Source organism: Psittacula echo (assembly GCF_963264785.1).
Source record: "Psittacula echo genome assembly, chromosome: 1".
NCBI lineage: Eukaryota > Metazoa > Chordata > Aves > Psittaciformes > Psittacidae > Psittacula > Psittacula echo.
The window spans coordinates 31,392,739-31,418,956 of NC_137735.1; the positions used below are offsets into that span (position 1 = coordinate 31,392,739).

The 26,218-nt window shown below is 38.3% G+C and overlaps 1 protein-coding gene across 3 annotated transcripts in view; it reads right to left on the bottom strand.

Moving 5' to 3' along the window:
- The window catches only part of SGCZ (sarcoglycan zeta), a gene marked incomplete at its 3' end in the record, with an annotated part of 494,596 nt that overhangs the window by 46,680 nt on the left and 421,698 nt on the right, over positions 1-26,218 (bottom strand). For 2 of the 3 annotated variants that reach the window (XM_080615414.1, XM_080615413.1), the window contains one exon: positions 3,712-3,834. The exons of the other annotated variant lie outside the window; for it this stretch is intronic. In XM_080615414.1, coding sequence (XP_080471540.1) covers positions 3,712-3,834 — 123 coding nt within the window. The remainder of the gene's footprint in view (positions 1-3,711; positions 3,835-26,218) is intronic. 3 annotated transcript variants of the gene reach the window in all.

A 26,218-nucleotide genomic window follows, 5' to 3' on the forward strand; every position in this document is an offset into this window, starting at 1 on the left:
GCAATTCCATGATAAAAAAATAGTCAATGAGAAGCTGTAAACCTAATCTTTCAAGTTTTTATCAATCAAGTATTTCTTACACTGCTTTATGATAGATTGCTTGTTAAAGCTGTGCATTACAAAAGCATTCTGAATTCAGGAAAAAATCATAGAACACATAAATCCCACACTGCCACAGTGGTTTATAAATGCTCATACAATGGTCATGCTTTAGCAAATTTATTACCAAAATGAATCATTTATTGGACCCATTCACAGTGAAGTGTTTCCAAAGTGACAGTAGTCACAGCTAAGCAAGACAACAAAATCAGGTTTTCATTGTAGTACCACACTTCAATAACTGCATGTGGGAATTTCACCTCCAAATAATATTAATTATTTGTTTTCTCTTTTCTTCCGTAACTCCTTTCCTACATGAGCCTAAATCACCATGATTATTAAAACACAGGCTTGAGAAAAATACACTAAAAAAATAATTCTGGTTGAAAACATTATAATGTTTTGCCAGGTTTCATCACTCATATCATGTCATATTGAGTAATACAATCTGATTGATGCAACTCACAGGGACATGTTTTTGCTGAAGAATTTAAAGGCATCAAACAATCTTAGGACAGAATTCAGAACTACTATATGAAAGAGATTTTGTTATTTTATTTTTCCATGAAGATAGGATGATATGGTTTTCTTTTTTTTACCCCCTAGGAGATGTAAAAAAAACAAAACAAAACAATTTTCTTGAGATTGCATGGATCATACAACTTTTAGTCTTCATTAGGAAATCTGTGTTAAATAATTTTAGCTTTAGACTGAAGCCAAAACTAAAGCATAGACATCTCATTGCAGCTTTATTATTTGGCTGCAGATTAGTACTTACACTGTAAAAAGCCTTTCAGGGTTATAGAAATTGGGATATGAGGTTATTTTCTCTAAACCCTTCAAAAATACTCATTTAGAAATATAATATCTTCCCTTCATTCTGTAGGGTAAAATTTTAATTCTATAACAAGAAACTAACTAGCCTTTTCTAGCTTCATTGTAAGAAGTTAGTAATGAAATCTGATTTTAAGACAAGATGATTATCTAGAGATCAGAAAGAATGATCCCAACTTCATTAAATTACTTTTGAATAAACATAAAAGACAACAATAATTTTAAAGTGATTTTTAAAAGTAAATTATTCTTTCAAATTACAATTTCAAAACACCTTGACATGTTTTTCTGAAGAAACTGCTTGAAATATTGGGCACTAAGCTGTTTAATGGAACATACGTTGTATTTAAGTTCATGACCTAAATGACAACACTTAGAGCCTGACAAATCCTACAATATGCAGTTCCTTTGCAATATTTAAATGCTGCTTATATCTTTCTTTTGTGTGTGTTTGTGCAAGTAATTCAAGTCAATGTTTTTATTATTTTAACTCTATAAAAGAATTTTTCTAGTTCAACAAAAGAATTTCTTTGAAAATTCAAGCCTCACTCTTATTTTTCATTTTAGCCATGGAAGGAAAATCAATACTTGTCCAAACAATTCTAGTAGTGAAATTCTCTGGTAGGACTCAAGAGGTATACAGTAACTCCTTCAACTCAGATGAATATATGAAAGCAGCACTAGGTTTTCCTAGCCTTTATTTTTTTTTTTTTTTTTAATCCTTTTGTTTGTTTGTTTTCTGGTTTTCATTTAATTTGCATGGGGAAGCTTAATCTAAGTGCACATACAGCCAGCTTTATTTCTAGAACTCAGGAGAAAATCCTGTGCTTTTCACAAGGAACAATTTTATATCCCATGCTAAGCATCACTGAATAAATTTTTAATAGTTGTGCTGCTTTTTATACCACGGATATCAACAGGAACTCACACAACTCTGAAGTCAAAGACGGTTGAATAATGCTTCACTTCTGAAGTCCAATAAAAAAAATTACCATGACACCTACAACTTATGGTTACATTTCTTAACAGCAGATGTAATCCTCAATGCCATTTATAAGATGGTTTAGTTTTTAACTTACGATAAATCCTTTGAAATCTCCTATGTCAAATGTATGTTTAAGATTACCTTTGTTAAGTATTTAATATTCTGATCTCAGTATTTACTATTCTGACCAAGTTTGTACCTTAGCAGGATTCCATATGCAATCATAGAGTGGTTAGGGATGGAAAAGACTTTAAGATCATCTAGTTGCAACCCGCCTGCCACAGGTAGGGATGCCTCACCCTAGATGATGTCATCCAAGGCTCTGTCCAACCTGGCTCTGAACACTGCCAGGGATGGCGTATTTACCACTTCTTTGAGCAACCTGTTTCAGTGCCTCACCACCCTCACAGTAAAGAACTTCTTCCTTATATCTAACCTGAACTCTTTTGATTCTTTCTTTTTTTCTTTTTCTTTCTTGTGTTATTCCAGTTATTTTCTTCAGTTTTACTATGGTAAAATTCTTGTACAACTACTGTCTCTGAAGCATTCCTGCTGACTCAACAAACATTGTTGTTTCCCTCTCCCAACCCCAAATTTGGTAACTCAACACAATTCAGTGTATTATACTGGATACTGCAACATCACTCAAACGCTTTTCTTTTGGTTTAGCAGTATTAAAACAGATTGCTTAGCTAGAGGAGACAGACAAAGGTCAGATAGGAGTGAAATCAGAAGAAAAATTATACCATATATACTGGCAAGCATCAATCTTGAGGTTTATGAAGAAAGTTCAGTCATAGCTTGACTTTGGACTTCTTGGATGCTGTATCTGGCATTACATGCTATATCTGGTTCTACATAAAAGTAGGAGTACCTTTTTTTTTTTTTTTTTTTAAAGGCTTAAAGTTGCTAATAATTAATTTCTTATTTTTACAGACCAGAAAAGGATAACATCATGACCATCATAAACCAGAACCATCTTATATTTTCTATAGAATTGAACTTTCAAACTAGTAGGCTGATTTCAAACTCAGTACAGAGAAATCCCCAGATATAGACTGACCTAAGCTAAACAACCCTGACTGATGAAGCCATTCAAGTTTTCTATCTTATTCTAGATTATCTTAAGCTCAAATCCAACCTAAGTCCAGGTAGGCCTTTATTAAGCACTCGAAGTTTAAGCATTTATCTAAAGCAGAATAAGGTAACCAATTCTTTTTTTTTATAAGCTAACACATTTCTAATATCAAATGAGTTACTGATATACATATAATGTTTACAATAAAATGCCAGTATTTTTTTCTATTTTATTGAAAAAATGTTCAAGTGTTCTACTTACTGTTCGGCTGAGCTTCTAAAGTAAAGCAGAGTACATATCCTTAATTCACATGAAAGACAGACTTGATATTATGTTTACAGAAAAAAAAATAAAAGTTCATAGTATATGACCCCCCTTACCATTGTGAAGCGGCATGACCTAAACAAATGATATAGGTACCACAAAACAATGCTTAACGGCAACATATAAAAGCCAAATCAGTATGATAAGGGTGATTTGTACCATTGTTAGCCCTGCAGAGCTTAAATTTAAGTCCACCTTTAGAGAGGACCTGATTTTTGGAGTATGCAGGATCTTTTGGTTGGTCAAGAAGTCATTGATCATGAAAAGACTTCCCCTCCAGTGGATGAAAATCTTTTACAAGACTGATAGATTAATTATTACTGAGGATATTAGAGGAGGAAAAAAAAGAAAAAAAGTTTACATCCACTTAGAAACTTTATTATTATCATACCTGTTACTTTCAGTCTGTCAGCACCAATAACAATCTCATCTTCATCTGCAGAAAACAATACTTTTCCACTTTCAGTTGCCCTCACTTCAAATCTCTTACTCTGGGCCTCCACAGCATCAGCTCCTGAAATCAAGGAAGTGAATGTTTCATCTGCAATATGTTGTAAGAATATCATCAGCATACATAGAATATCCAAAACATATTGAATACATGAGGCTTTTATAAAATACTGGGCTTTCTGTTAGCCCGGTAATTTGTATTATAAAATATTGTTAAATTAATTTACAGAGTAACTATTTCACTATTGCATATCAAACTCAAAACCATCTATTTCAGTGTTGCGTGGAAGTCAGCACAAGAACTTAGAATGTACTTAAATTCTGAGATCTTGAAATGGCTATTCAGCTTAAACTGCAGGGTTTTTGCAACAGCAAAAAAAGATAACATAACCTATTCCATAATCGCCAACAAATCATCACACCAGAAAACGGTATTTTTCATTCAGTTCTGCAAACATGAACAACAGAAAAAGAAAACAAACAAAAAACAACCAATAAAAAAAACCCATGAACTGACATATCACAGTTTATTTCATATTCTATGAAAATTGTCCCAAAGCTCCAAAACTCTAAAGTAATCTTGAAATTAAACAAACCTATGGAACTGTATCAAATAGTGCAATAAAAGAAGACTGTAGATAACAAAACTCTGTCAAATTTACTATGCCATTCAATTTACTGGTCTTATCCTTATTCTTCAGTGTTTTGTCCTGCTAAGCTGTTTTTGAAAATTTTTATTTTATTTTATATTTTATTTTATTGTATTAAGTAATAGCAAAACTTTAATTCTGAAAATAGTGTTGAAAAACAATGAACTGCATATAGCACAACCAGCTGTAAGGCAAATTGCAGGACTTAAGAGAATAATTATGTTGCAATTTTTGACAATCACTGATCGCTAATCACATTTCTAATGCACACCTGGAATGACCCCTAATGCTATATAGGTAAAAATTATGGGGAAGGCATTATGGATGAAGAAATCCCTGTTTGTCATTTCAGTTTACCAATTTCGCTTATAGGTTTGTAAAAAACACTTGCTTACATAATGTGGAAGTTTTCAGCTTAATATGCAAATACACATTATCAAAATATGTAATAATAAAAGCTGTGATAACTAATTTTGAATAATTGCCACAGCAATTTATATTTACCAAATCGGCTATAAAATCAAAACAACAGTTCCTCTTACTTTTAAATGAACTTATATTTATACCATGAAAATTTCTCATTCTTTATAATTCATGAATGTAGGGAGAATATGAAAGGGAATACTAAAAACTTTTGCGATGCCAAATTTTCTTGAATTTAGACACCTTTATCCTGTTGTAAAAGTCTAAAATGGTATTTTCTCCCTCTCTTTGTACAACTGAATTGTATTTTAAATGGGGTTATCGTATGGGTATCTTTGTTTTGAAAAATACTAAATTTATGTAAAGACAGACAGGGACATATTTCAGACAAACTAATGTTAGCCACAGGCTAAATGCTACACCTCACAAACATTCCAGAATGCTCACTAATAAAACTTATCACAGTCTATTTGTTGATCAGGATAAATGTAATCACAATATATTTTCACACATAGCTGTCTTACTGAATGAATCCATTATACTCTAAATATTTTCCATAGGTCAGCAGTTATGCCTCATGTAGTGTTGCCCCCAGGAACACCTGAAATTTTTGTTTAAGATGCTAGCATTTAGCTAGCTATACAATTGTGATGGATACTCTGTTTTGTTGCACTGACACGTGTAAAGATATCTTATTTAAAAGCTTTTAAATATGTATTTATTTGTTATATGAAAACTTAATTTTTTGAAACCCAATGAGATCTAAGCATTTCAACTCACCAAACCACTGGTGAGTCGAAAAGGCTGTTGCCTATCTTCCCAGTGTCAGAAACACATGAGGAAATTAGAAGGTCAATTTATCTTTTTTTTTTTTTAATTTTACTTCATTTTGAGATATTTAAAAGCATACAATTAAAAGGCATTAATTGAATGCAAAATGTATTAAAGTCATATTAAAATTGACTTAAAATATATACCTTTGAGGAAAAATTGGAAGTAATAATTTTTCCTGGTTTAGTCAGAAGTTTGATTTCAAAATCTCAAAGCCCTTCTCCATTTGTGTATTTATTCTTCTGTATGGATCTAGTTTTCAATCACTTTGTGAATTTCATTCTATTCTAAGGCAAATCTTAGAAGACTTGCATTTTGAATTATTGGAAAATGTAAGTAAGAATTCTGTTGAGAAAATAACTTTCAGTTAACAAATATTAATTGTATTTCAAACAATAAAGTTCATAGTTTCAGATTACTTAACAACTACCATAACATTCTACGTGAAACTATTGCATACTAGAACACAATGTCAAATATAGTGCTTGATAGACTATCACAATAATCATGAAGGTCACACACTGTCCTGGGTTCAGCAGTAGCAGTCAGTTTTTCTCCTTCTTAGTAGCTTTTGCAGCACTGTGTTTTTGACTTTCAGCCTGGAAACAAAGCTGATAACACTGATGTTTAGACTGACCAAGGACTTTGTGAGTCTCATGCTCTGCCAGGGAGGAGGAGAAGCTGGGAGGAAGCAGGGACAGGACACCTGACCCAAACTAGCCAAAGAGGTATTCCATACCATAGCACGTCATGCCCAGGATGTAGAATGGAGAGTGCCCGGAAGGGCTGGATCACTGCGGGATGGGGGCAAGGTACTGGTTGGTGAGCGGTTGTATTCTCTTCCTTGTTATTTCCTTTATCATTATTACTATTAGTGGTAGCAGTAGTGATTTGTGTTATACCTTAGTTATTAAACTGTTCTTATCTCAACCCGTGGGAGTTGCATTCTTTTGATTCTCCTCCCCGTCCCTCCAGAAGCGGAGGGAAGAAAGGTGGGGGGGGAAGCGGACTTCGTGGTTCTGATTTACGGCCTGGGCTTAAACCACAACACACACTTTAAAGTCTTTAAACACCACTGTATCCAAATCACTGTATTCCTATCTCCCCCATTTTGCAGAAGGAAAAGATATTGCACAAGACATAGGGGTACAACCAGTCCCTAAAATGAAAGCACTTCCTACTGGTAAGTGCATTCACGGTGCTCAATATCTGGTCTTCTGCGCATGCCAGACTGGTGGGGCACCACCTGAACTGGTGTGCTGCCAGGTACTCTTCCTGAGTGCTTGCATTTTCTTTGGAGGGAAACTGCAGCAAGGAGGAGAAGGGAGAACCCTTGAGTATCACTTCAACAGTCAGAAATCATACTTCAGTCAATGTTTTTGGGAAACAATCCGAAGACAAAAAGCTGAAAAATGCCTCCTACAATGTCTAGATAAAGGTCAGTTGGGATATTTATGCTGCAACAGGCAATAAACCCAGGTAGACTAAGCACATTCCGCTTAACATGAAGTAAGCAGAAGCTAGTAAGTAAGGGAAGCTAGGGACCAGGTTAGGAAAGCTAAGGCCCAGTTAGAATTAAACTTGGCTAGGGACGTGAAAGATAACAGGAAGTGATTCTATAGATACATCACAAATAAAAGGTGGACTAGGGACAATGTGAGCCCTCTCCAGAAGCTATAAGTAGAACTGGCAATGCTGGATTTGTGGAAGGCTGAGGTTCTTAATGACTTCTTTGCCTCAGTCTTTACTAGCAAATGCTCTGACCACACCACCCTAGTCTTGGAAAGCAGATGCAGGGACTGTGAGAATGAAGACCATAGGCCCACTGTAGGAGAGAATCTGGTTTGAGACCATCTTAAGAACCTGAATGAGCACAAGTCCATGGGACATGATGAAATCCATTTGTGGGTCCTGAAGGAGATGGCGAATGAAGTTGCTAAGCCACTGGCCATCATATGTGAAAAATCGTGGCAGTCAGGTGAAGTTCCCGAGGACTGGAGAAAGGGAAATATAACCCTCATTTTCAAGAAGGGGAAAACGGATGACCTGGGGAATTACAGACCAGTCAGTCTCACCTCTGTGCCTGGCAAAATCTTGGAGCAGATTCTCCTGAAAGGCATGCTAAGGCACATGAAAACCAAGGAGGTGCTTGGTGACAGCCAGCATGGCTTCACTAAGGGGAAATCCTGCCTGACCAATTTGGTGGCCTTCTATGATGGGGCTACGGAACTGATGGACAGGGGAAGAGCAGTTGATGTCATCTACCTGGACTTATGCAAAGCCTTCGACACTGTCTCACACAATATCCTTGTCTCTAAATTAGAGAGACATCATTTTGATAGATGGACCACTCGTTGGATAAAGAATTGGCTGGATGGCCGCATGCAAAGAGTTGTGGTCAATGACTCAATGTCCAGCTGGAGACCAGTAACAAGTGGTGTCCCTCAGGGATTGGTGGTAGGACCAGTCTTGTTCAACATCTTTGTTGGTGACATGGACAGTGAGATTGAGTCTACCTTCAGCAAGTTTGCCAAGGACACCAAGCTGTGTGGTTCGGTTGATATGCTGGAGGGAAGGGATGCCATCCAGAGGGACTTTGACAAGCTTGAGAGGTGGGCTGATGCTAACCTGATGAAGTTTAACCATACAATGTGCAAGGTCCTCCACCTGGGTCGGAGCAATCCCAGGCACAGCTACAGGCTGGGCAGAGAAGAGATTCAGAGCAGCCCTGCAGAGAAGGGCTTGGGTATGTTGGTTGATGAGAAAATGAACATGAGCCGGCACTGTGCGTTCGCAGGACAGAAAGCCAGCTGTATCCTGGGCTTGCATTAAAAGGAGCATCATGACCAGCAGGTCAAAGAAGATGATCCTGCCCCTCTACTCTGCTCTCGCGAGACCTCACGTGGAGTATTGTGTACAATTTTGGTGTCCTCAACATAAAAAGGACATGAAAGTGTTGGAACAAGTCCAGAGGAGGGCCACGAGGATGATCAGGGGACTGGAGCACCTCCCATATGAAGACAGGCTGAGAAAGTTGGGGCTGTTCAGCCTGGAGAAGAGAAGGCTGCGTGGAGACCTCATAGCAGCCTTCCAGTATCTGAAGGGGGCCTACAAGGATGCTGGGGAAGGACTCTTCATTAGGAACTGTAGTGAAAGGACAAGCGGTAACAGGTTAAAACTTAAACAGGGGAAGTTTAGATTGGATATAAGGAAGAAATTCTTCACTGTTTGGGTGGTGAGGCACTGGAATGGGTTGCCCAGGGGATTTGTGAATGCTCCATCCCTGGTGGTGTTCAAGTCCAGGTTGGACAGAACCTTGGGTGGCATGGTTTAGTGTGGTGTGTCCCTGCCCATGGCAGGGGGGTTGGAACTGCATGATCTTAAGGTCCTTTCCAACCCTAACTATTCTATGAATCTAAGTACCGACTGGAGAGCTGTTTGTAAAAATACTATGCTTATTTATGGAGAGAGGTAAGTAGAACATAACAAAGGGAACAATCCATTTAGTAGAGCCTGTTGTGATGGGATGATGGGTAATGGTTTGAAACTAAAAGAGGACAGATTTAGGTTAGATATTAGGAAAGAATTCTTCAATGTGAGGGTGGTGGGGCACTGGAACAGGTTGCCCAGAAAGGTGGTAGATGCCCTATCCCTAGAAACATTGAAGACCAGGTTGGACTGCACTGAGCAACCTTGCCTAGTTGAAGATGTTCTTGCTCACAGCATGTGGTGTTGGACTGCACGACATTTAAAGGTCCCTTCCACCCCAAAGCATTCTATGATTCTTTGAAATCTAAAATACTCCGCTCAGATCATACAAATAAAAAAACCCCAAAAACAACACACACACACACAAAAAAAAAAACAAACAGAAAAATCCCCAAACAAAAAAGCTACCCAGAAACAAAGCAAAACCCAATATAATCAATATCTATTGTCATGGGCCAGAAGACTTGTTTTTTAACAGTTCTGGGTTGCAGAGCAAGGAGTCCACCAGAGTGCGCCGCCTGCCTGATAACAGCATTCTGCAGGGACAGGAAAGCAAAGCTGATGGAAGGTTGAACCTATCCTTGTGCTGCAAGCATAGTTATGGGTCAGGAAATCAAGGGATACTAACAAACAACTTAATACTAATTAGATTCAATTTTTTTTTTTTAAGAGCTGATGATTGCTTAGCTACCTAAAAGAAAGTGGCCTTATAAGTACTGTGATGCTGTTAATTTACATGCATAAAAGTTGTTAGTTTGGTAAAGAATATGGATTAACAGAAAATGTGAGAGAAATCAAAGAGAAAAAAGATCTGCCACATTCTTATTCATTATATATCACTTCTAGTGACAGCTCATGTTTCAATAACTGCTTTTTAATACTTGTGATGATTTAGCATAATAGAGCTTTCTGCCCCGTTTTAACCCCAGCTGGCAAATAAGCACCACACAGCTGCTTCCGTACTCCCCCTGGTGAGATGGGGAAAGAATCAGAAGGGTAAAAGTGAGAAAACTCATGGGTTGAGATAAAGACAGTTCAACAGGCAAAGCAAAAGCTACACACACAAGCAGAACAAACCAAGGAATTAATTCAGTGCTTCCCACTGCAGGTAGGTGTTCAGATATCTCCATGAAAGCAGGGCTTCATCATACGTAACAGTCGCTTGGAAAGACAAATGTCATCAGTCTGAATGTCCTCTCTTCCTTCTTTTTCCTCCAGTTTTATTTGCTGAATGCGATGTCATATGGTATGTAATATCCCTTTTGTCACCTCGGTTCAGCTGTCCTGGCTGAGTCCCCTCACAGTTTCTTGTGTACCCCCAGCCTACTTGCTGTGGGGTGGGGTGAGGAGCAGAAAAGGCCTTGACTCTGTGTAAGCACTGCTCAGCAGTAACTAGAACATGGAATCATAGTATCATAGAATAGTTAGGGTTGGAAAGGACCGTAAGATCATCTAGTTCCAACCCCCCTGCCATGGGCAGAGACACCACACACTAAATCATGTCACTCAAGACACCATCAAACCTGGCCTTGACACTGCTAGGGATGGTGCATTCACATCCTTGGGCAACCCATTCCAGTGCCTCACCACCCTCACAATTGTCATGGTTTAAGCCCAGCCAGTAACCTAGAATCACGCAGCTGCTCGCTCACTCCCCCTACTTTCCTTTCCCAGCTCCCGGAGGGATGGGGAGGAGAATCAAAAGAATGTGACTCCCACGGGTTGAGATAAGTGCAGTCCAGTAACTAAGGTATAACACAAACCCAATACTGCTACCACCAATAATAATGATAGGCGAAATAACAAGGGGAGAGAATACCACCACTCGCCATCCACCGACTGATATCCAGCCTGACCGAGCAGTGATCTCGTGTTCATCCCTCCGGGAAACTGCCCCCAGTTTATAAACTGGGCATGACGTGCTATGGCATGGAATAGCCCTTTGGCTAGTTTGGGTCAGGTGTCCTGTCCTGCTTCCTTCTGGCTTCCGCTCCCTCCTGGCTGAGCATCAGACTCAGAAAGTCCTTGGTCAGACTAAACATTGCTGAGCAACAACTAAAAACATCGGTGTTATCAGTGTTGTTCCCAGGCTGAAAGTCAAAACCACAGCACCGCACCAGCTACTAAGAAGAAAAATGACTGCTACTGCTGAATCCAAGACAACAATAAAGAACTTCTTCCTTTTATCTAACCCAAACTTCTCCTGTCTAATTTTAAACCCATTACCCCTTGTCGTGTCACTACAGTACCTAATGAAGAGTCCCTTCCCAGCATCCTTATAGGCCCCCTTCAGATACTGGAACATCCCTGTTATCAATACTGTTCCATGCACAAATACAAAACATAGCCTCATATCAGTTGCCATGAAGAAAATTAACTCTAGCCCAGCCAAAACCAGCAGAATGACTTACAGAACAATGATCTGGAGCTTCTGGAAAGAAATGCATATATTTTAGATACTTATCATTTGTGCTTCTTCAGTAACACATTAGGTAAAAGTACCCCTAGAATTCAGCTACTCCAAAATATCACTACAGGACATAACTCTATTTTTTTTATACTAAAAGAAGTGGGTTTTTCCTTTATATTGCACTCAGGATTTAAAAGTACATCACTTAGTAATACTCACTTATTGCTGAAAGAGTGGTTAGTATATTCAAGCCACTTGAGAGACTACTAACAAAACATAATACATGGTAAGTTTGTCTCTTTGACGTAGAATGTTATAAAAAGGGTTTTGAAAAGTTAAACTGCCTACAGGGTAATCAATGTTATCAAAATGGAATTCTGTTTCATTACATTTTCATTTCCCAGTTGAAATAAGAGTAAGCAGTTGCATGTGCAATTTATTATCTTCTTAGCTGTACTGCAAACAGCTGTGTTCCAAAAACACTAGAAACATACACATCTCATAAAATGTCTGAATCTGTAATAGTACGAACAAGAATTATGAATCATCTCTTAGAATACTATGCATAAACAAAGCAATTATTTTTTTTTTTATTTTTAGCCGAAACCTGTAAAGCAGTCTAACTATCCATTATGCTTACTTCCAGCAAATCAGATCTGCTTGAATAATGCACATTTCAGTCCAGAGAAACATGCAAGAAAATCTGTCTTCCAAATTCTGTTTGGAAAGGTACTTCTTACAAAACACATGGCTATCTGGAGAGCTTTCTAGCTTTGCTACTTTATGCTATACTACTAACCTACTTCATACTAGAGATATAGTCAGCTTCTTAATAGATTTAATCAGGATCAAGGGATGTCAATGGCAAACTCTTGTCATCTTCTGTCTAGGAAAATTATTTACTTGCAAATTCAAATAATATGAATTAAACTATTTTCTGTGATATTCCATTAATTTAACATATATAGATGAAAAATGCATATTTCATATTGCTCCATACACATATAATGATGGTTTATAACACATGTTTTTTGCACAGCAGTTGCATAATCAATACTATCATAAAGCCAGCAACATTGAAAACAGTAGAAAGCGTAAAATTATTTATTTTAGATATAGTGAAAATGCATTAAATAAAAATGTTGGGCAGCACATACAATATGTGTGGGGAGTGAAAGCGATAAGATTTGCATGAAAAACAGTTTGAGAATGAGCTCTGAGGCCTTAATGCTTAACAAGCCCTGGGGTGACAAATTGGAACCTTGAAGGACAGGGAAGGTACACAAGCAAGCCTTGGGGGGATGAGCCAGGATGTAGTTGGCGCAGTTGACGATGTGGGGGTTGTGAGAGGGTCTGCAGCATTATGATTGGACTATTTACCCGGAGGTTTTTACAGGGGCCAATGAGATTGAACGTGGCATGTTTGTGCCGGTTGGGAAAGTACTGAGCAAGGGGATAAAAAGGGTCTTGGTTGTAATAAAGTTGGATTTGAGTCCCAATTAGGATTTGAATCTCTTCATCAACTTGAGTCCGTGTTGTGATACGCCACAAATATGAGCACAGAAAATTATAGTACTGTAGTCTAGATTAACACTCAAAGATTATTCTTCAAGACGAGAATGGTGTCTATTTTGAATCTGTATAGTGTCTAGTCTGATTTACTATTAAGTAATACCATAATATCAATCATGAAGAAAGCATGTTTTTAGCATTTTGCTTTTTAAAGTCAATCCTGCCTTGTACTACTTTATTATTAATCAGGAAAACAAATTATAACCACTACCTGGAATTATAATAAATACTACCAAGAACTCACTGCTTTTTCAAGGTTTAGATATGATTATAAGGATACAATTTTAAAGGTGGAAGGTAACCACTCCATTTACCAAATATGATTTAATGCTGATCAGGTAAAAATCTTGTCTTCTGTAATACAATAATCACATGGTGCAAGTGTAAGATGTTGGTGGTTGTTATTAGGTGATGAGATCAAATTTTCTGCATATGGTAAGTGTGCATGGTTAGTTTGGGTGGGGATTTTTTTGGCATTACTACACAGCTTATTGCTGTTGAAATTGCTGCTTATCCTGGGTAGCATATACTGTGTTTTTTCATTGCTTGGCGAGAATGAGCAGTCATCATAGCTGGCAGGCCAGTTCAGATCTCCCCTACCAGCAGATTGAACCACTTCTCAAGAAATTCTGCAGTTATGCATATTTTGTTTAATAATCATAGAATCATGTTTTTGGCTGTGGGAGAAGCTATTCAGGTTGGAGTCCTTTTTTAATTCCCTTAAGTATTTTCCATAAAGTTCATCTCCCTTCCAATTTTCAGTAAAATGATAAAATAGAGTTAATAATGCTTGTATGATACTTTTGAACATAAGAAGTGAAGTAGAAAGTCATTACTATGGAGACAAAACAGACAAACTAAAAGTAAGACTATTTCCCTAACTGAAACAGTTTCTACTCAGACATTACTTTAGACATAGTTTTTAGATTTTTAAGAATATCTAAACCCTGCACATTACTCATTTAGGACAAAAAATAGGTTTGGGACTTTAACCTTATATATTAAGTAGATCATACATTCTCTCGGTAGCAAAGTGCTATATTCCCACTCCGATCAACAACAATGAAAGTAACACAAATGTTAAAAACAAAGTGAAGCTAACATTTGCTTTGCTTTGTCTTCTGGTCTGTTTCCAGTCATCTACAGTGCCTTTTCATTCATCCTCAACTTATTGAAACATAAGTTGAGACTGAGATGCAGGAGAAAAACTAACTATAAGCAGTACTGAATAACAAGAAGACAGATTTTTTTTTCTCTTTTGTTGATAAAGATATTTTGTTTGCTTTTATCAGATGTAGATGTACACTAGCAGTTGTGTCTAGTTTCTAAATCACATTCCATGTCCACGCGGCAGACAGCAAACTCAGACACAGAAATACATAAGAAATCAACCACTTTAAACATAGGGCCTAGAAATCAAATAAAATTGCCATGATTTATGATCCTTTTAAATGCAAAATGTAATGAAATTCAATGTACTGTCTTCTGATTTTTCAATGAAAGTTAGTTATTTAAACATTTACTAAATGTATGATATTTTTGGATGACAAAGAAAACTACTTTTATGAGAATGCCTTGATGCTTCTGAGATGGGAGATAAAAAAGATAAAGCATTTATAATAAAGATTCAACCTCCAGCTGGGTCTAAAATCAGTATCTGTGAAATATACCTAGATAAAATTTTTTTAATATTCATAGGAATGTTAGATATTATATTATTTGGGCCATCAGATGTCTCAAATTTTTTAGTTAATGTAAATGCAATAATGCAAATGAAACACTCATACCAGCTGAATAAAAGCATTGAGAAATGTGAATAAAGAGATCTTTCAGCTGAAAGCAAGACATCTATACAAGCAAACATTCATGGCAATCAGAACATATTCTGTGTTCTGTTTGTTGAGGAAGGCAAGGACCCATTTTTTTATATCAAAAAGTGGTGAAAGCAGCAATTGAAAAACCCCCTACCTGGATCTGTCAACTACTGCATTTAGTTGAGGCTGACCTTCAAGGTTTCCCCATCAGAATGATTACCTACTCAGACAAAGGAAGCAGAGCAAGTGCTAGGCCAGAAGCAGCACTGCACATATTTGTTACTTTTTTATCATCAGACTACAGTAATATCAGCTGTCCACATGTATTGTTAGCATAGGGATATTGTTAGCTTATTATATATAACAAATATATTTGTTATTATATTATAACAAATATAATGTATTTGTTATATACATTTATATAACAAAAATCACAGAATCACAGAATCCCGAGGGTTGGAAGCGACCTCAAAAGATCATCTAGTCCAACCCCCCTGCAAGAGCAGGGTAACCTAGAGTACATCACACAGGAACTTGTCCAGCCGGGCCTTGAATATCTCCAACGTAGGAGACTCCACAACTCCCCTGGGCAACCTGTTTCAGTGCTCTGTCACTCTCACAGTAAAGAAGTTTTTCCTGATGTTCATATGGAACCTCTTATCCTCCAGTTTACACCCATTACCCCTTGTCCTATCACTGGACATCACTGAGAAAAGCCTAGCTCCATCATCCTGACACTCACCCTTTACATATTTGTAAACATTGATGAGGTCACCCCTCAGTCTCCTCTTCTCCAAGCTAAAGAGACCCAGCTCCCTCAGCCTCTCCTCATAAGAGAGATGTTCCACTCCCCTAATCATCTTTGTGGCTCTGCGCTGGACTCTTTCAAGCAATTCCCTGTCCTTCTTGAACTGAAGGGCCCAGAACTGGACACAATATTCCAGATGTGGCCTCACCAAGGCAGAGTAGAGGGGGAGGAGGACCTCTCTCGACCTACTAACCACGCCCTTTCTAATGTACCCCAGGATGCCATTGGCCTTCTCGGCCACAAGGGCACATTGCTGGCTCATGGTCATCCTCCTATCTACCAGGACCCCCAGGTCCGTTTCCCCTTCACTACTTTCCAGCAGGTCAACCCCCAACCTGTACTGGTACATGGGGTTGTTCCTCCCCAGATGCAAGACTCTACACTTGCCCTTGTTGAATTTCATCAAGATTCTCCCCGCCCAACTCTCCAGCCTGTCCAGGTCTCGCTGAATGGCAACACAGCCTTCTGGTGTGTCAGCCACTCCTCCCAGTTTAGTGTCATCAGCAAACTTGCTGAGGGTACATTCAGTTCCCTCATCCAGGTCGTTGATGAAAATATTAAACAGCACTGATCCCAGCACTGACCCCTGAGGGACTCCACTAGTCACAGACCTCCAGCTAGATTCTGCCCCATTGACCACAACTCTCTGCCTTCTTCCTTTCAACCAGTTCTTGATCCACCTCACTACCTGTTCATCAAGCCCACACTTCCTTAGCTTATCTATGAGGATGCTGTGGGAGACAGTATAAAATGCCTTACTGAAATCAAGAAAAACCGCATCTACCGCTCTACCATCATCCATCCACCTAGTTACTTCCTCATAGAAGGCTATAAGGTTGGTCAAACATGACTTTCCCTTGGTAAAACCATGTTGGCTACTCTTAATGACCCCCTCATCCTTGATATGTCTAGAGATGGTGTCAAGAATAAGTTGTTCCATCACCTTTCCAGGGATGGAGGTAAGGCTGACCGGTCTATAATTACTTGAGTCATCCTTCTTGCCCTTCTTATAGACTGGCGTGACATTTGCTATCCTCCAATCCTCAGGCACCTCTCCCGTTTCCCATGACTTACCAAAGATGATGGAGAGTGGCCTAGCAATGACCTCTGCCAGCTCCCTCAGCACCCGTGGGTGTATTCCATCCAGACCCATTGATTTATAGATGTCCAGATTGCTTAACTGATCCCTAACCCAATCCTCATCTACCAAAGCAAACTCCTCCTTTATCCTGACTCCTTCTGGGGCTATAGGAATCTGGGGCCCCTGGGGAGAGTCTGCAGGAGTAAAGACAGAGGCTAAGAAGGCATTCAGCACCGCTGCCTTCTTTATATCCTCTGTCTCCAGGGCACCCACCTCGTTCAGCAGTGGGCCTATATTGCCTCTTGTGTTAGTTTTATCCACTATGTATTTGAAGAAGCCCTTTCTATTGTCCTTAACCCAACTTGCAAGATTAAGTTCCAAGGAGGTTTTAGTTGTCCTAATTGCCTCCCTACATCCTCTAACAACTGTCCTATATTCCTCCCAAGTGGCCAGCCCCTCCTTCCATAATCCATAGATTCTCTTTTTCCACATGAGTTTGCCCAGCAGTTCCTTGTTTAACCATGCTGGTCTCCTGGCTCTCTCACTTGATTTCCTACCCATTGGGACACTCTGATCTTGAGCTTGGAAGAAGTGGTCCTTGAATGCTGACCAACTATCTTGAACCCCTTTACCACCTAGTACCCTTTCCCATGAGACTTCCCTTAGCGATTGATTGAAGAGGCCAAAGTTGGCCCTTTGGAAATCCAGAATTGTGACCTTGCTAAGTATTCTATTCCTCCCACACAGGATCCTAAACTCCACCATCTCATGGTCACTGCAGCCAAGGTTGCCATTGACCATCACCACTTCAACCAGACCCTCCCTGTTGGTGAGCACTAGATCCAGCAGCACTCCTCTCCTAGTTGGTTTGTCCACCATTTGCATTAAGAAGTTATCATCAATGCACTGGAGGAACCTCTTAGACTGTGAATGATTGGCTGTGTGAGTCTTCCAGCAAATATCGGGGTAGTTAAAATCCCCCATGAGGACCCAGGCATGTAGTTGCGAGGCTGCTTTCAGTTGCCTGTAGAAAGCCTCATCAACTCCTTCGTCCTGATCAGGAGGTCTATAATAGACCCCCACAACTGTATCACCCATACCAGCCTGTCCCTTAATTTGTACCCACAGACTTTCCACTTGCCCCTCATCTGCCCCTGGACAGAACTCAACACATTCTAGTCGCTCTCTCACATAAAGGGCAACTCCACCACCTCGCTTTGCTGACCTATCTTTCCTAAAAAGGACATAGCCATCCATGACCACATTCCAGTCATGTGAGCTGTCCCACCATGTCTCTGTAATTGCCACCAGATCATAACCTTTAGACTGCACACAGACTTCTAACTCCTCCTGTTTATTCCCCATGCTGCGTGCATTGGTGTACAGGCATTTCAGGGAGTGAGCAGAGCACGCTAATGACACCCTCGGGAGGCGGGAAGGCCTTCTGGTCTTCATTAATACTAGAACAATGCCCCACTAGTTCAAACTCAGCTACAACCCCCTTGCACTTTGAATCTAACCTAAAGCTCTGTGAGTGAGCTCTGCTAACTCTTGTCCTAGTACCCTTTTTCACCTGCGGGACAGGGTCTAAACAACTATCCTTTCCCTCAAATGAAACAATAGATTGAGAGTCCTCCCTAGTCCGCCATCCTTCAAGCGCTAGCATGTTTCTCTTGGGCTTGTCCCCAGCAGGCCCAGTTATCTCCCCTTCCCCCTTCATATCTAGTTTAAAGCCCTGTCAATGAGCCCCGCTAACTCCTGCCCCAAAAACGTTTTCCCCCTCTGGGACTGGTGTCTCCCACCTGCCACCAGCAAACCAGGTGTCTCATATAGCAGCCCATGATTGAAAAACCCAAACCCCTGCCTTTGGCACTAGTCACATAGCCATATATTAATCTGCAGACTCTTCCTATTTATCTCTTCACCCTTGCTTGTAACAGGAATGGAGGCAAATACCACTTGCGCTCCAGACCCTCTAACCAGCTGTCCCAGGGCCCTGAAGTCTCTCTTCATTGCCCTTGCCTTCCTTGTAATAATTTCATCACTGCCAACCTGAAAAACCAGCAGCAGATAGTAGTCAGATGGCTGCACCAGATCAGAGAGTTTCCTTTTAACATCTCTAATCTGAGCCCCAGGTAGGCAGCAGACTTCCCTGTCAGATGGATCTGGTCGACAAATGGGCCCTTCTGTTCCCCTCAGAAGGGAGTCACCCACCACAATTACATCAAGTAGAACCCCCTGAACTGGACAAGAGATATGGTGGTAGCATGGCTTTTCCTTCTACATTATCTACAGACCCTCTGGTATCTATAAAAGATTAGTGATATTATAGGTTTAGGACTTAGTCAAATGGGAGCTCACAGGAAAACTCTCGATTTCCTAGGCAGATTTCACTTCTAGAACTTGATGAAAAGACACACCCAAAATATTGCCTGTCACCTTTGCAATGGATAGAATACATCGTTCCCTCTATTCTGCCTTCCTGGTGCATCGTGATGATGGAACCACAGGTATGAAAGTATATATGAAAGCTGTATACAAGTTGCAGCAGACAGCACTTTCCATGCTACTTCTATATGAGGCTACAAGTACACAAAAGCAAACTTGTATTTTTTCTCCTATTATCACTATCATATTGTATTTTCTATTGGAAACTTCAAGAAATTACAGGCTAAACAGACCTTGGATCTGATATAGCCATCCATAGGTTTCATCAGCTATGATCAATACACATGGATGAATGAAAGTAAAATGGGCTCCTGAAGGTTGCCTGAACTTTAAGTTAATGCAAATTTTGCTTCTGTAAGGGCTAAAAGCATATTCATTATCTGCTTCTGTAGCTCAGCTGACAGGTTATAAATTTGTCTATAGTATATTAATCACTTATATGGATTCTTAGATAAGAAAGTTACACAACCCAAAGGAAGATATGCCAAGCACCTAATTGTTTGTGTAAGACTTCAGACAGTATATTTTCTCTATTTATAATCTCATTAAATTTAATTTAGTCAAAATATTAACTAGATAGATGAATTGAGGCTTGTGGCAAGTATAATGAGTGATTTTTCTCATAATACTATAAATATATTGTAAAAATATAATTAACATATGATAACATATAAATATACTTACATAAGAAATAACTGTAAATGGCTAAATTTAAATTATCTAATGAAATATATTTAAATATAAGGTAAATTATGAATATACATAATTATAAATTTATATTTTTTTTATTACCAGGCTTACTGCATAATCTTTCCTGTGGATGTTTTCCTCTATTGTCCATGAATCTTTCTTTGTGACACAAGTAAATAGCTATACTATATTACATTCTACTTATAGCTATCAACTTTATCAACAAGCTTAAATATCCAGCTCATGCAAATGAATTTATTATAATTCTAATGTATTTTGGAGTACTCCAAAGTGTGAATAGGAACAGAAAGTTTATCAATTTTTCCTCCTCATGGTGAATGCAACCTGAATAGTACTAAACCCTAAGAGAATTTTCCACATTTTCAGCGTTGCCCTCAACTTTGGAATGTTTAGCTTTCTGAGATGTGATTGGCTTTTACAACTGAAATAATTTACAAAGCTGATTATATACCTTTCAGAAGCTGAGTCTTACTGAAGCAGTCTGTGCATTACATTTCCATACAAAATCAGTGAGAAAGTTTCCATTGCTTGTTAGCTGAATTAGGCTATAAGATTATTGTTACATTGTTTGGCCAGTACCTGTTTAGAAAAATCCAAAGTTGTCTACTAAATAACTGAAGTATATTATTTACAGCATATTCCACTGAAAATAAATAAAAGAGAGAGAAAGATACATAGTACGAGATACCTGATTAAATGCTGTGCTTAATGAACAGCACATTACCTAGATGAAACTCAAAGATAAAACAGGAATGTTGCATTTCTCCTTGGGAAATAGAATATCTCGCAGATCATAATGTTATTTATTCCTTTCTAAAACTGTTTCAATCACTATGTGTTTCCTTTAGGTCAAACTTTAAGTCTTTGTATTGAATGTTCTAAAAATTTCCCAGAAATTCTACTGAAAAATTCTTGCTGGTAAACCTCTAAAATCTCACAGGGTTTTTTTCTTAAAAAGAGATCTGATGTTTGACCTGTTTGCATCCTTTGAGACCTTATCTCTCATCAGCATACTCTCTGAAATAATTGCTAATAGTGCAATAATACCTTTCTGGTACCTGCTTTATCATTCTAAGTTGAACTGGACTGGAACTGAAACTGAATTAAGTGAAAAGCATTCATGTCACATAACGGTTGTTTACCTTTTACGTTCCTGATTTTACCTTGTGGCCTTTTTTACTATCTGTTATGTATCTTACTTTGTGAAGATTTAAGAAGTAAAGCAGTTCAGTTTTTTCCTTCTTACTGGTAATATTCTCTGTAGGCACTAGACGCAGTCATTCTGAAATTTGTTTCCACTCTGTATGTATTTTGAACATTTTTGGCCAGTTATCACCAAAATTTAAAAGCCAACTTAAATATTTTTACTTGCATTTATATATTCACTTATAATAACTCTGCCCCCTCAATTTTATTAAAAAGACATAAAAATATACAAGTTGCTTTTCCAGATGCTTTTGACAGTTTTCCAGGGACTTCAAATATAACCTGTTCTGACTAGAAAAAATGTTTAACACTATTCACAATGTACTGAATTAGACCATTAAAAGTTTTCTGAATACAAATTAAACTTTTTAATATAAATGATGGATTCATCACATTTTGAGACAAAAAGACTGAATAAAGGATAAGAGCTCCCAAAGTAACTAGAAGTTTGCTTAGGAAAGATATTTAAAACCAAAAAAGCTTTAAATTTAATAAAATTAATTCAATGCTGATAGCTATAACATAGGGATGACTAGAAAATCTGTTTTTTCCAAAGTGACTGTTTTTCTCAGATTATCTGCTTTACCTAGAGAGTACAAATATGGTGAAGTTATCTATGCAGAAGTTGTTAGCATTTCATATAATGGCACTTTATCTGAGAAAGATTCAATGAAAGAATGTACAAAATAATATTAAAATATATACAGGATTCATCTACAAAAAGGCTACCACTGGGTACTAAAGAAGGAGTAAAAAATTGTAGCCTGATGACCAGAAAATTATAATTTTCTGCTACTTGGTAGATTAGTGAACTGCATTTGCAGATTTCTGAACAACTAGCATTCACTATAATGATAGCACAAGATGATGATGGCTTAGCCCAGCTCTCAGGATTTTAATATTAGCCATTTAGGAAATTACTTGTCTCCTTGTCCTTGACAGTGGGACAAGGGCCAGAAAAGCTGCAGAATCAGGATACCAGCAGATCTGGGCTCTACGCTTCTATAAGTGTCTCTTCTGACTAAAGTTCTCAATAGAGTTCATTGTTGACTTGTAACACAGAAGATGTAATTCAATTCACAGATTAAGATATCTACCTTAGATTCCTACCCTGCTGACACTTAAATTCTGTCTTTATCTGTGATGTGAATCAGTCCTAGAGTGTCTACCTTTCAAATACACCACTAGGCTATACTGACAGCCTATACTGATACCCTTGAGAGTAGGATCTTATGGTAACAGAACAAGTTTAGTATCATGAGGAAATCTGCAGTCTTCAAAGGAATGTATGAATTTGTATCTAACCCAGATGCAGATGAATGTATAAATTCAGAGGCAAGACCTGCAGCATAGGTGGAGTTTTTGTCTAGACTTGATGTAAAGCTTTTGCTTCGGCAGTATGGCAAGCCAACTAGAATCACTTCAACACAGAGAAAAATAGACATGGTAAATTGGTTTCTGGCTTCATATGCAAGTTACACAAAGAAAAGTTGTTAAAACAAACAAAAAACCCTAACCACAACAACAAAAAAAACCACACCCAAACCATACAAAAACCATAAAACAGAAACCAAGCAAATGAAGACCCAGAAAACACCAAACTAGGGTCAGAAGATTAACAAATTTTCCCTTCCTTCTTAAAAGACAGGTGAGTGTCAGAACCATCTTGTCATCCTCCACCAAGAAGCAAAATGGATAGCAATTTTTTAGTGTCTGACAACCTTAAGGCAGTAAAGAGTCCAGGTGCCTTGGCAATACATGTGAGAGAAGAATGACCAAACAGCTTTTCCAAATAAAACAGCTGACCAGAACATAACAAAAGGAAACTCATGAAGTTTTGGGACTTGTCATGGTTTAAGCCCAGTCAGCCATGCAGCTCATTCGCTCACTCCCACCCCTTCCTCCCTCCTGCTCCCAGAGAGATGGGGAGGAGAATCGAAAGAATGTAACTCCGACGGGCTGAGATAAGAACAGTCCAGTAACTAAGGTATAACACAAACCACTACTGCTACCACCAATAATAATAATAAGGGAAATAACAAGGGAAGAGAATACAACCACTCACCACCTGCTGACCGATACCCAGCCCGACCGAGCAGCGATCTAGCCCTTTCGGGTAACTCCCCCAGTTTATAAACTGGGCATGACGTGCTGTGGTATGGAATACCTCTTTGGCTAGTTTGGGTCAGGTGTCCTGTCTCTGCTTCCTCCCGGCTTCCCCTCCTCCCTGGCAGAGCATGAGACTCACAAAGTCCTTGGTCAGAGTAAACATTACTGAGCAGCAACTAAAAACACCGGTGTTCTCAGTGCTGTTCCCAGGCTGAAAGTCAAAACCACAGCTCTGCACCAGCTACTAAGGAGAAAAATGACTGCTACTGCTGAACCCAGGACAGGACTCTAATGTGGGAATAACTTATTTTAAAGGCAATGTAGTCCTTAATTTTGATTTGCAGAAAGTGCTCACTGAATTATTTTCAACTATAACTGATGTTAGTGATTCAGAGTGATAACTATTCCTAGTAACTAATTAATTTCAGATTTATGGAATGGTTTTCCTCACAGGAAGAAATCTATTCTAAATTTTAAAATATTCAGCTAATTATTAATTCATTGCCATCTTTTCATAATTCAGCTGCAACTGCAATATTTATTACCCTAAGAATAACATAAGGAAAAAGAAGGTATTTTCAGAGCATATTTATGCATATAGAAATTTTTAAAATCCACATTAAAAATACCTTTAAATGTCCTGTGCATGTTTGAGAAAAATTACATCAAGACAGTTTTGCCCATCTACAAATCACACAATTAAATATCTCTAGTATGAGCATCATATGGAATTTGAAACTCCACACTGTTCAGAATAGAAGTAAAATAATTAAAAGGCAAATAAATGTAATGATCTTGAGGAAGAAGCAGAACAAATCAATTATGTTCATATTATGGATATTACTGGTAATTACCTATGTGTTACTAAGCTATGTGTTATACACTGAAGTTGGTTTTGGAAATGCATATTTTTATAGGAATCAGATAAAGCAGGGCAATAAATTGAAACTTCAACATCAGTGTTTTTAAAAACACACAATAATTGTAACAAAACAGCAAGATGCAATTTCTCATAGTCTGAAGATGTGTAAGAGGAAACCCTAGAAAATATAAGGGTTTTTATTATAGAATCACAGAATAGATGGTTAGAGTTGGAAAGTACCTTAAGATCATTTAATTCCAAACCCCCTGCCATGGGCAGGGACACCACACACTAGACCATGTCACCCAAGACTCTGTCCAACCTGGCCTTACTAATCATCTAACAGATATGAACTAGACCTTGTGATCTAGGAGGTTCATGGTCTTCTATGGACAAATAATTTTCATGGACAAACAGACAAATGTTTCCAAGCCTGCCTATTCAGAACTTGCAAAAATTTCTTTCATGTATAGAAACAAGTTAACTTCCCATAGCTGGCTCAGTAAGATAAGTGATAAAACTTAAGACTTTTTAAAGATAACTTAGCTGAATAAAGATTCTAAGCATACAAACAAACTACTTCTCACCCATATTTTTGATAAATCTCTTTGCTGTCACTTCAACATCTTTAACAGCAGCAGCACGCTATTGAGTTTCTTCTTGCAAGCATTCTCTGTAGCTCTGAAGTAAAGGCGAACATCAGAAATATCTCACTGCCTTTTTTTTATTATTATTATTATGGTTTTGTGTTTGATTAAGTTAAAACTGGCTTCTCAATTATTTGCCTTTATTTTGTCCTTCACCTAAGCCTCTTCTATTAGAATAATATATTCTTACCAATATTAATAAGCTGCCTGAGCATTAGGGAAAAAAAGAGGTAAAAATAAAATCTTAAGGTCCTTCCAGGGACTTGCTAAATGTCCAGATGCTCTAAGTAATTTAATAATGCTTAGCACCCAGCAGCAGCCTAGTGAATGTCACAACACATGCACAGCACCTGTTTTTGTAGTTAAATTAAATATTAGCAGTTGATAAAGCTAAGACCAAAGAATTAGATCCATCTCTTGAAGATGTATGCTGTATCCCTCAAATCCTTACTTAAATACCTCTGAATAATGTCTATTTCTTTCACTTTTGGGATCTCTCTCTCAGAAAAGAAAATCACTTCTCTGCTCTGAACATTTGGGTAGTAGTTATGCTGTCTATATTGGCCAACAGTGTGTGGGTAACAACAGCAGGACAGATGGCAATGGATTAATGTTTAAACACTAACGCATCAGCACCGCCATGAAAACTACTAATGACCTGTTCCCACTCAGACTCTACTTCTACAATTAAATCCAACCACTGCTTATAGCTTAGTATGGTACGGTATGGTACAGTAGGAGGGGAATATATCTTTTAATATTGAGGATAAAATATTTGGAAACTTAAACAGAATTTTCTACAAATAATAGAAACACCTATTACCAGTGAGGTAAAATAAAAAGCCTATAAAACAGAAAAGTAAGCACAGGACTGCTATACTGCTGGCAAAATAGCTGCAGGTAATTGAATTCTACTTAGATGTATGTCCAGTCTCCCTACAGATGCTCTGGAATCAAAGTCAGCATTGAGATGAAATACTAAGGCACCAAGCTGAGGCTTATCAGGCACCCCTTTACACAGGGTCACCACAGTAATTTTGCTCCCCTTCTACAATCACTGCTTGGAAAACACTGATTTAGCTTTCCCTTTTATCCTTTTTCCATTATGTCTAAAGTGATACTGGATATAGAACTTTAGCTATTGCCTTTTCATGAGAAAAGAGTGCTGCAGCTGCTGCTTTTCCAAGGGTTATCCTGCAGGAAGCCATCACACGACCAGTTCTCTCCTTGCTGGCTATTTGTGCCAGCACCAACTGTAAGCAGCTAGGACCTGCAGCTTGACTCAAAGTCTGTCTTCCAGTAGACTGGCTGAGGAAGACCTGCTACTTCTCCCTCATCCTCCCTCTCCATGGACCTGTTCTGTATCCCTTTGAAAGAATCATAGAAT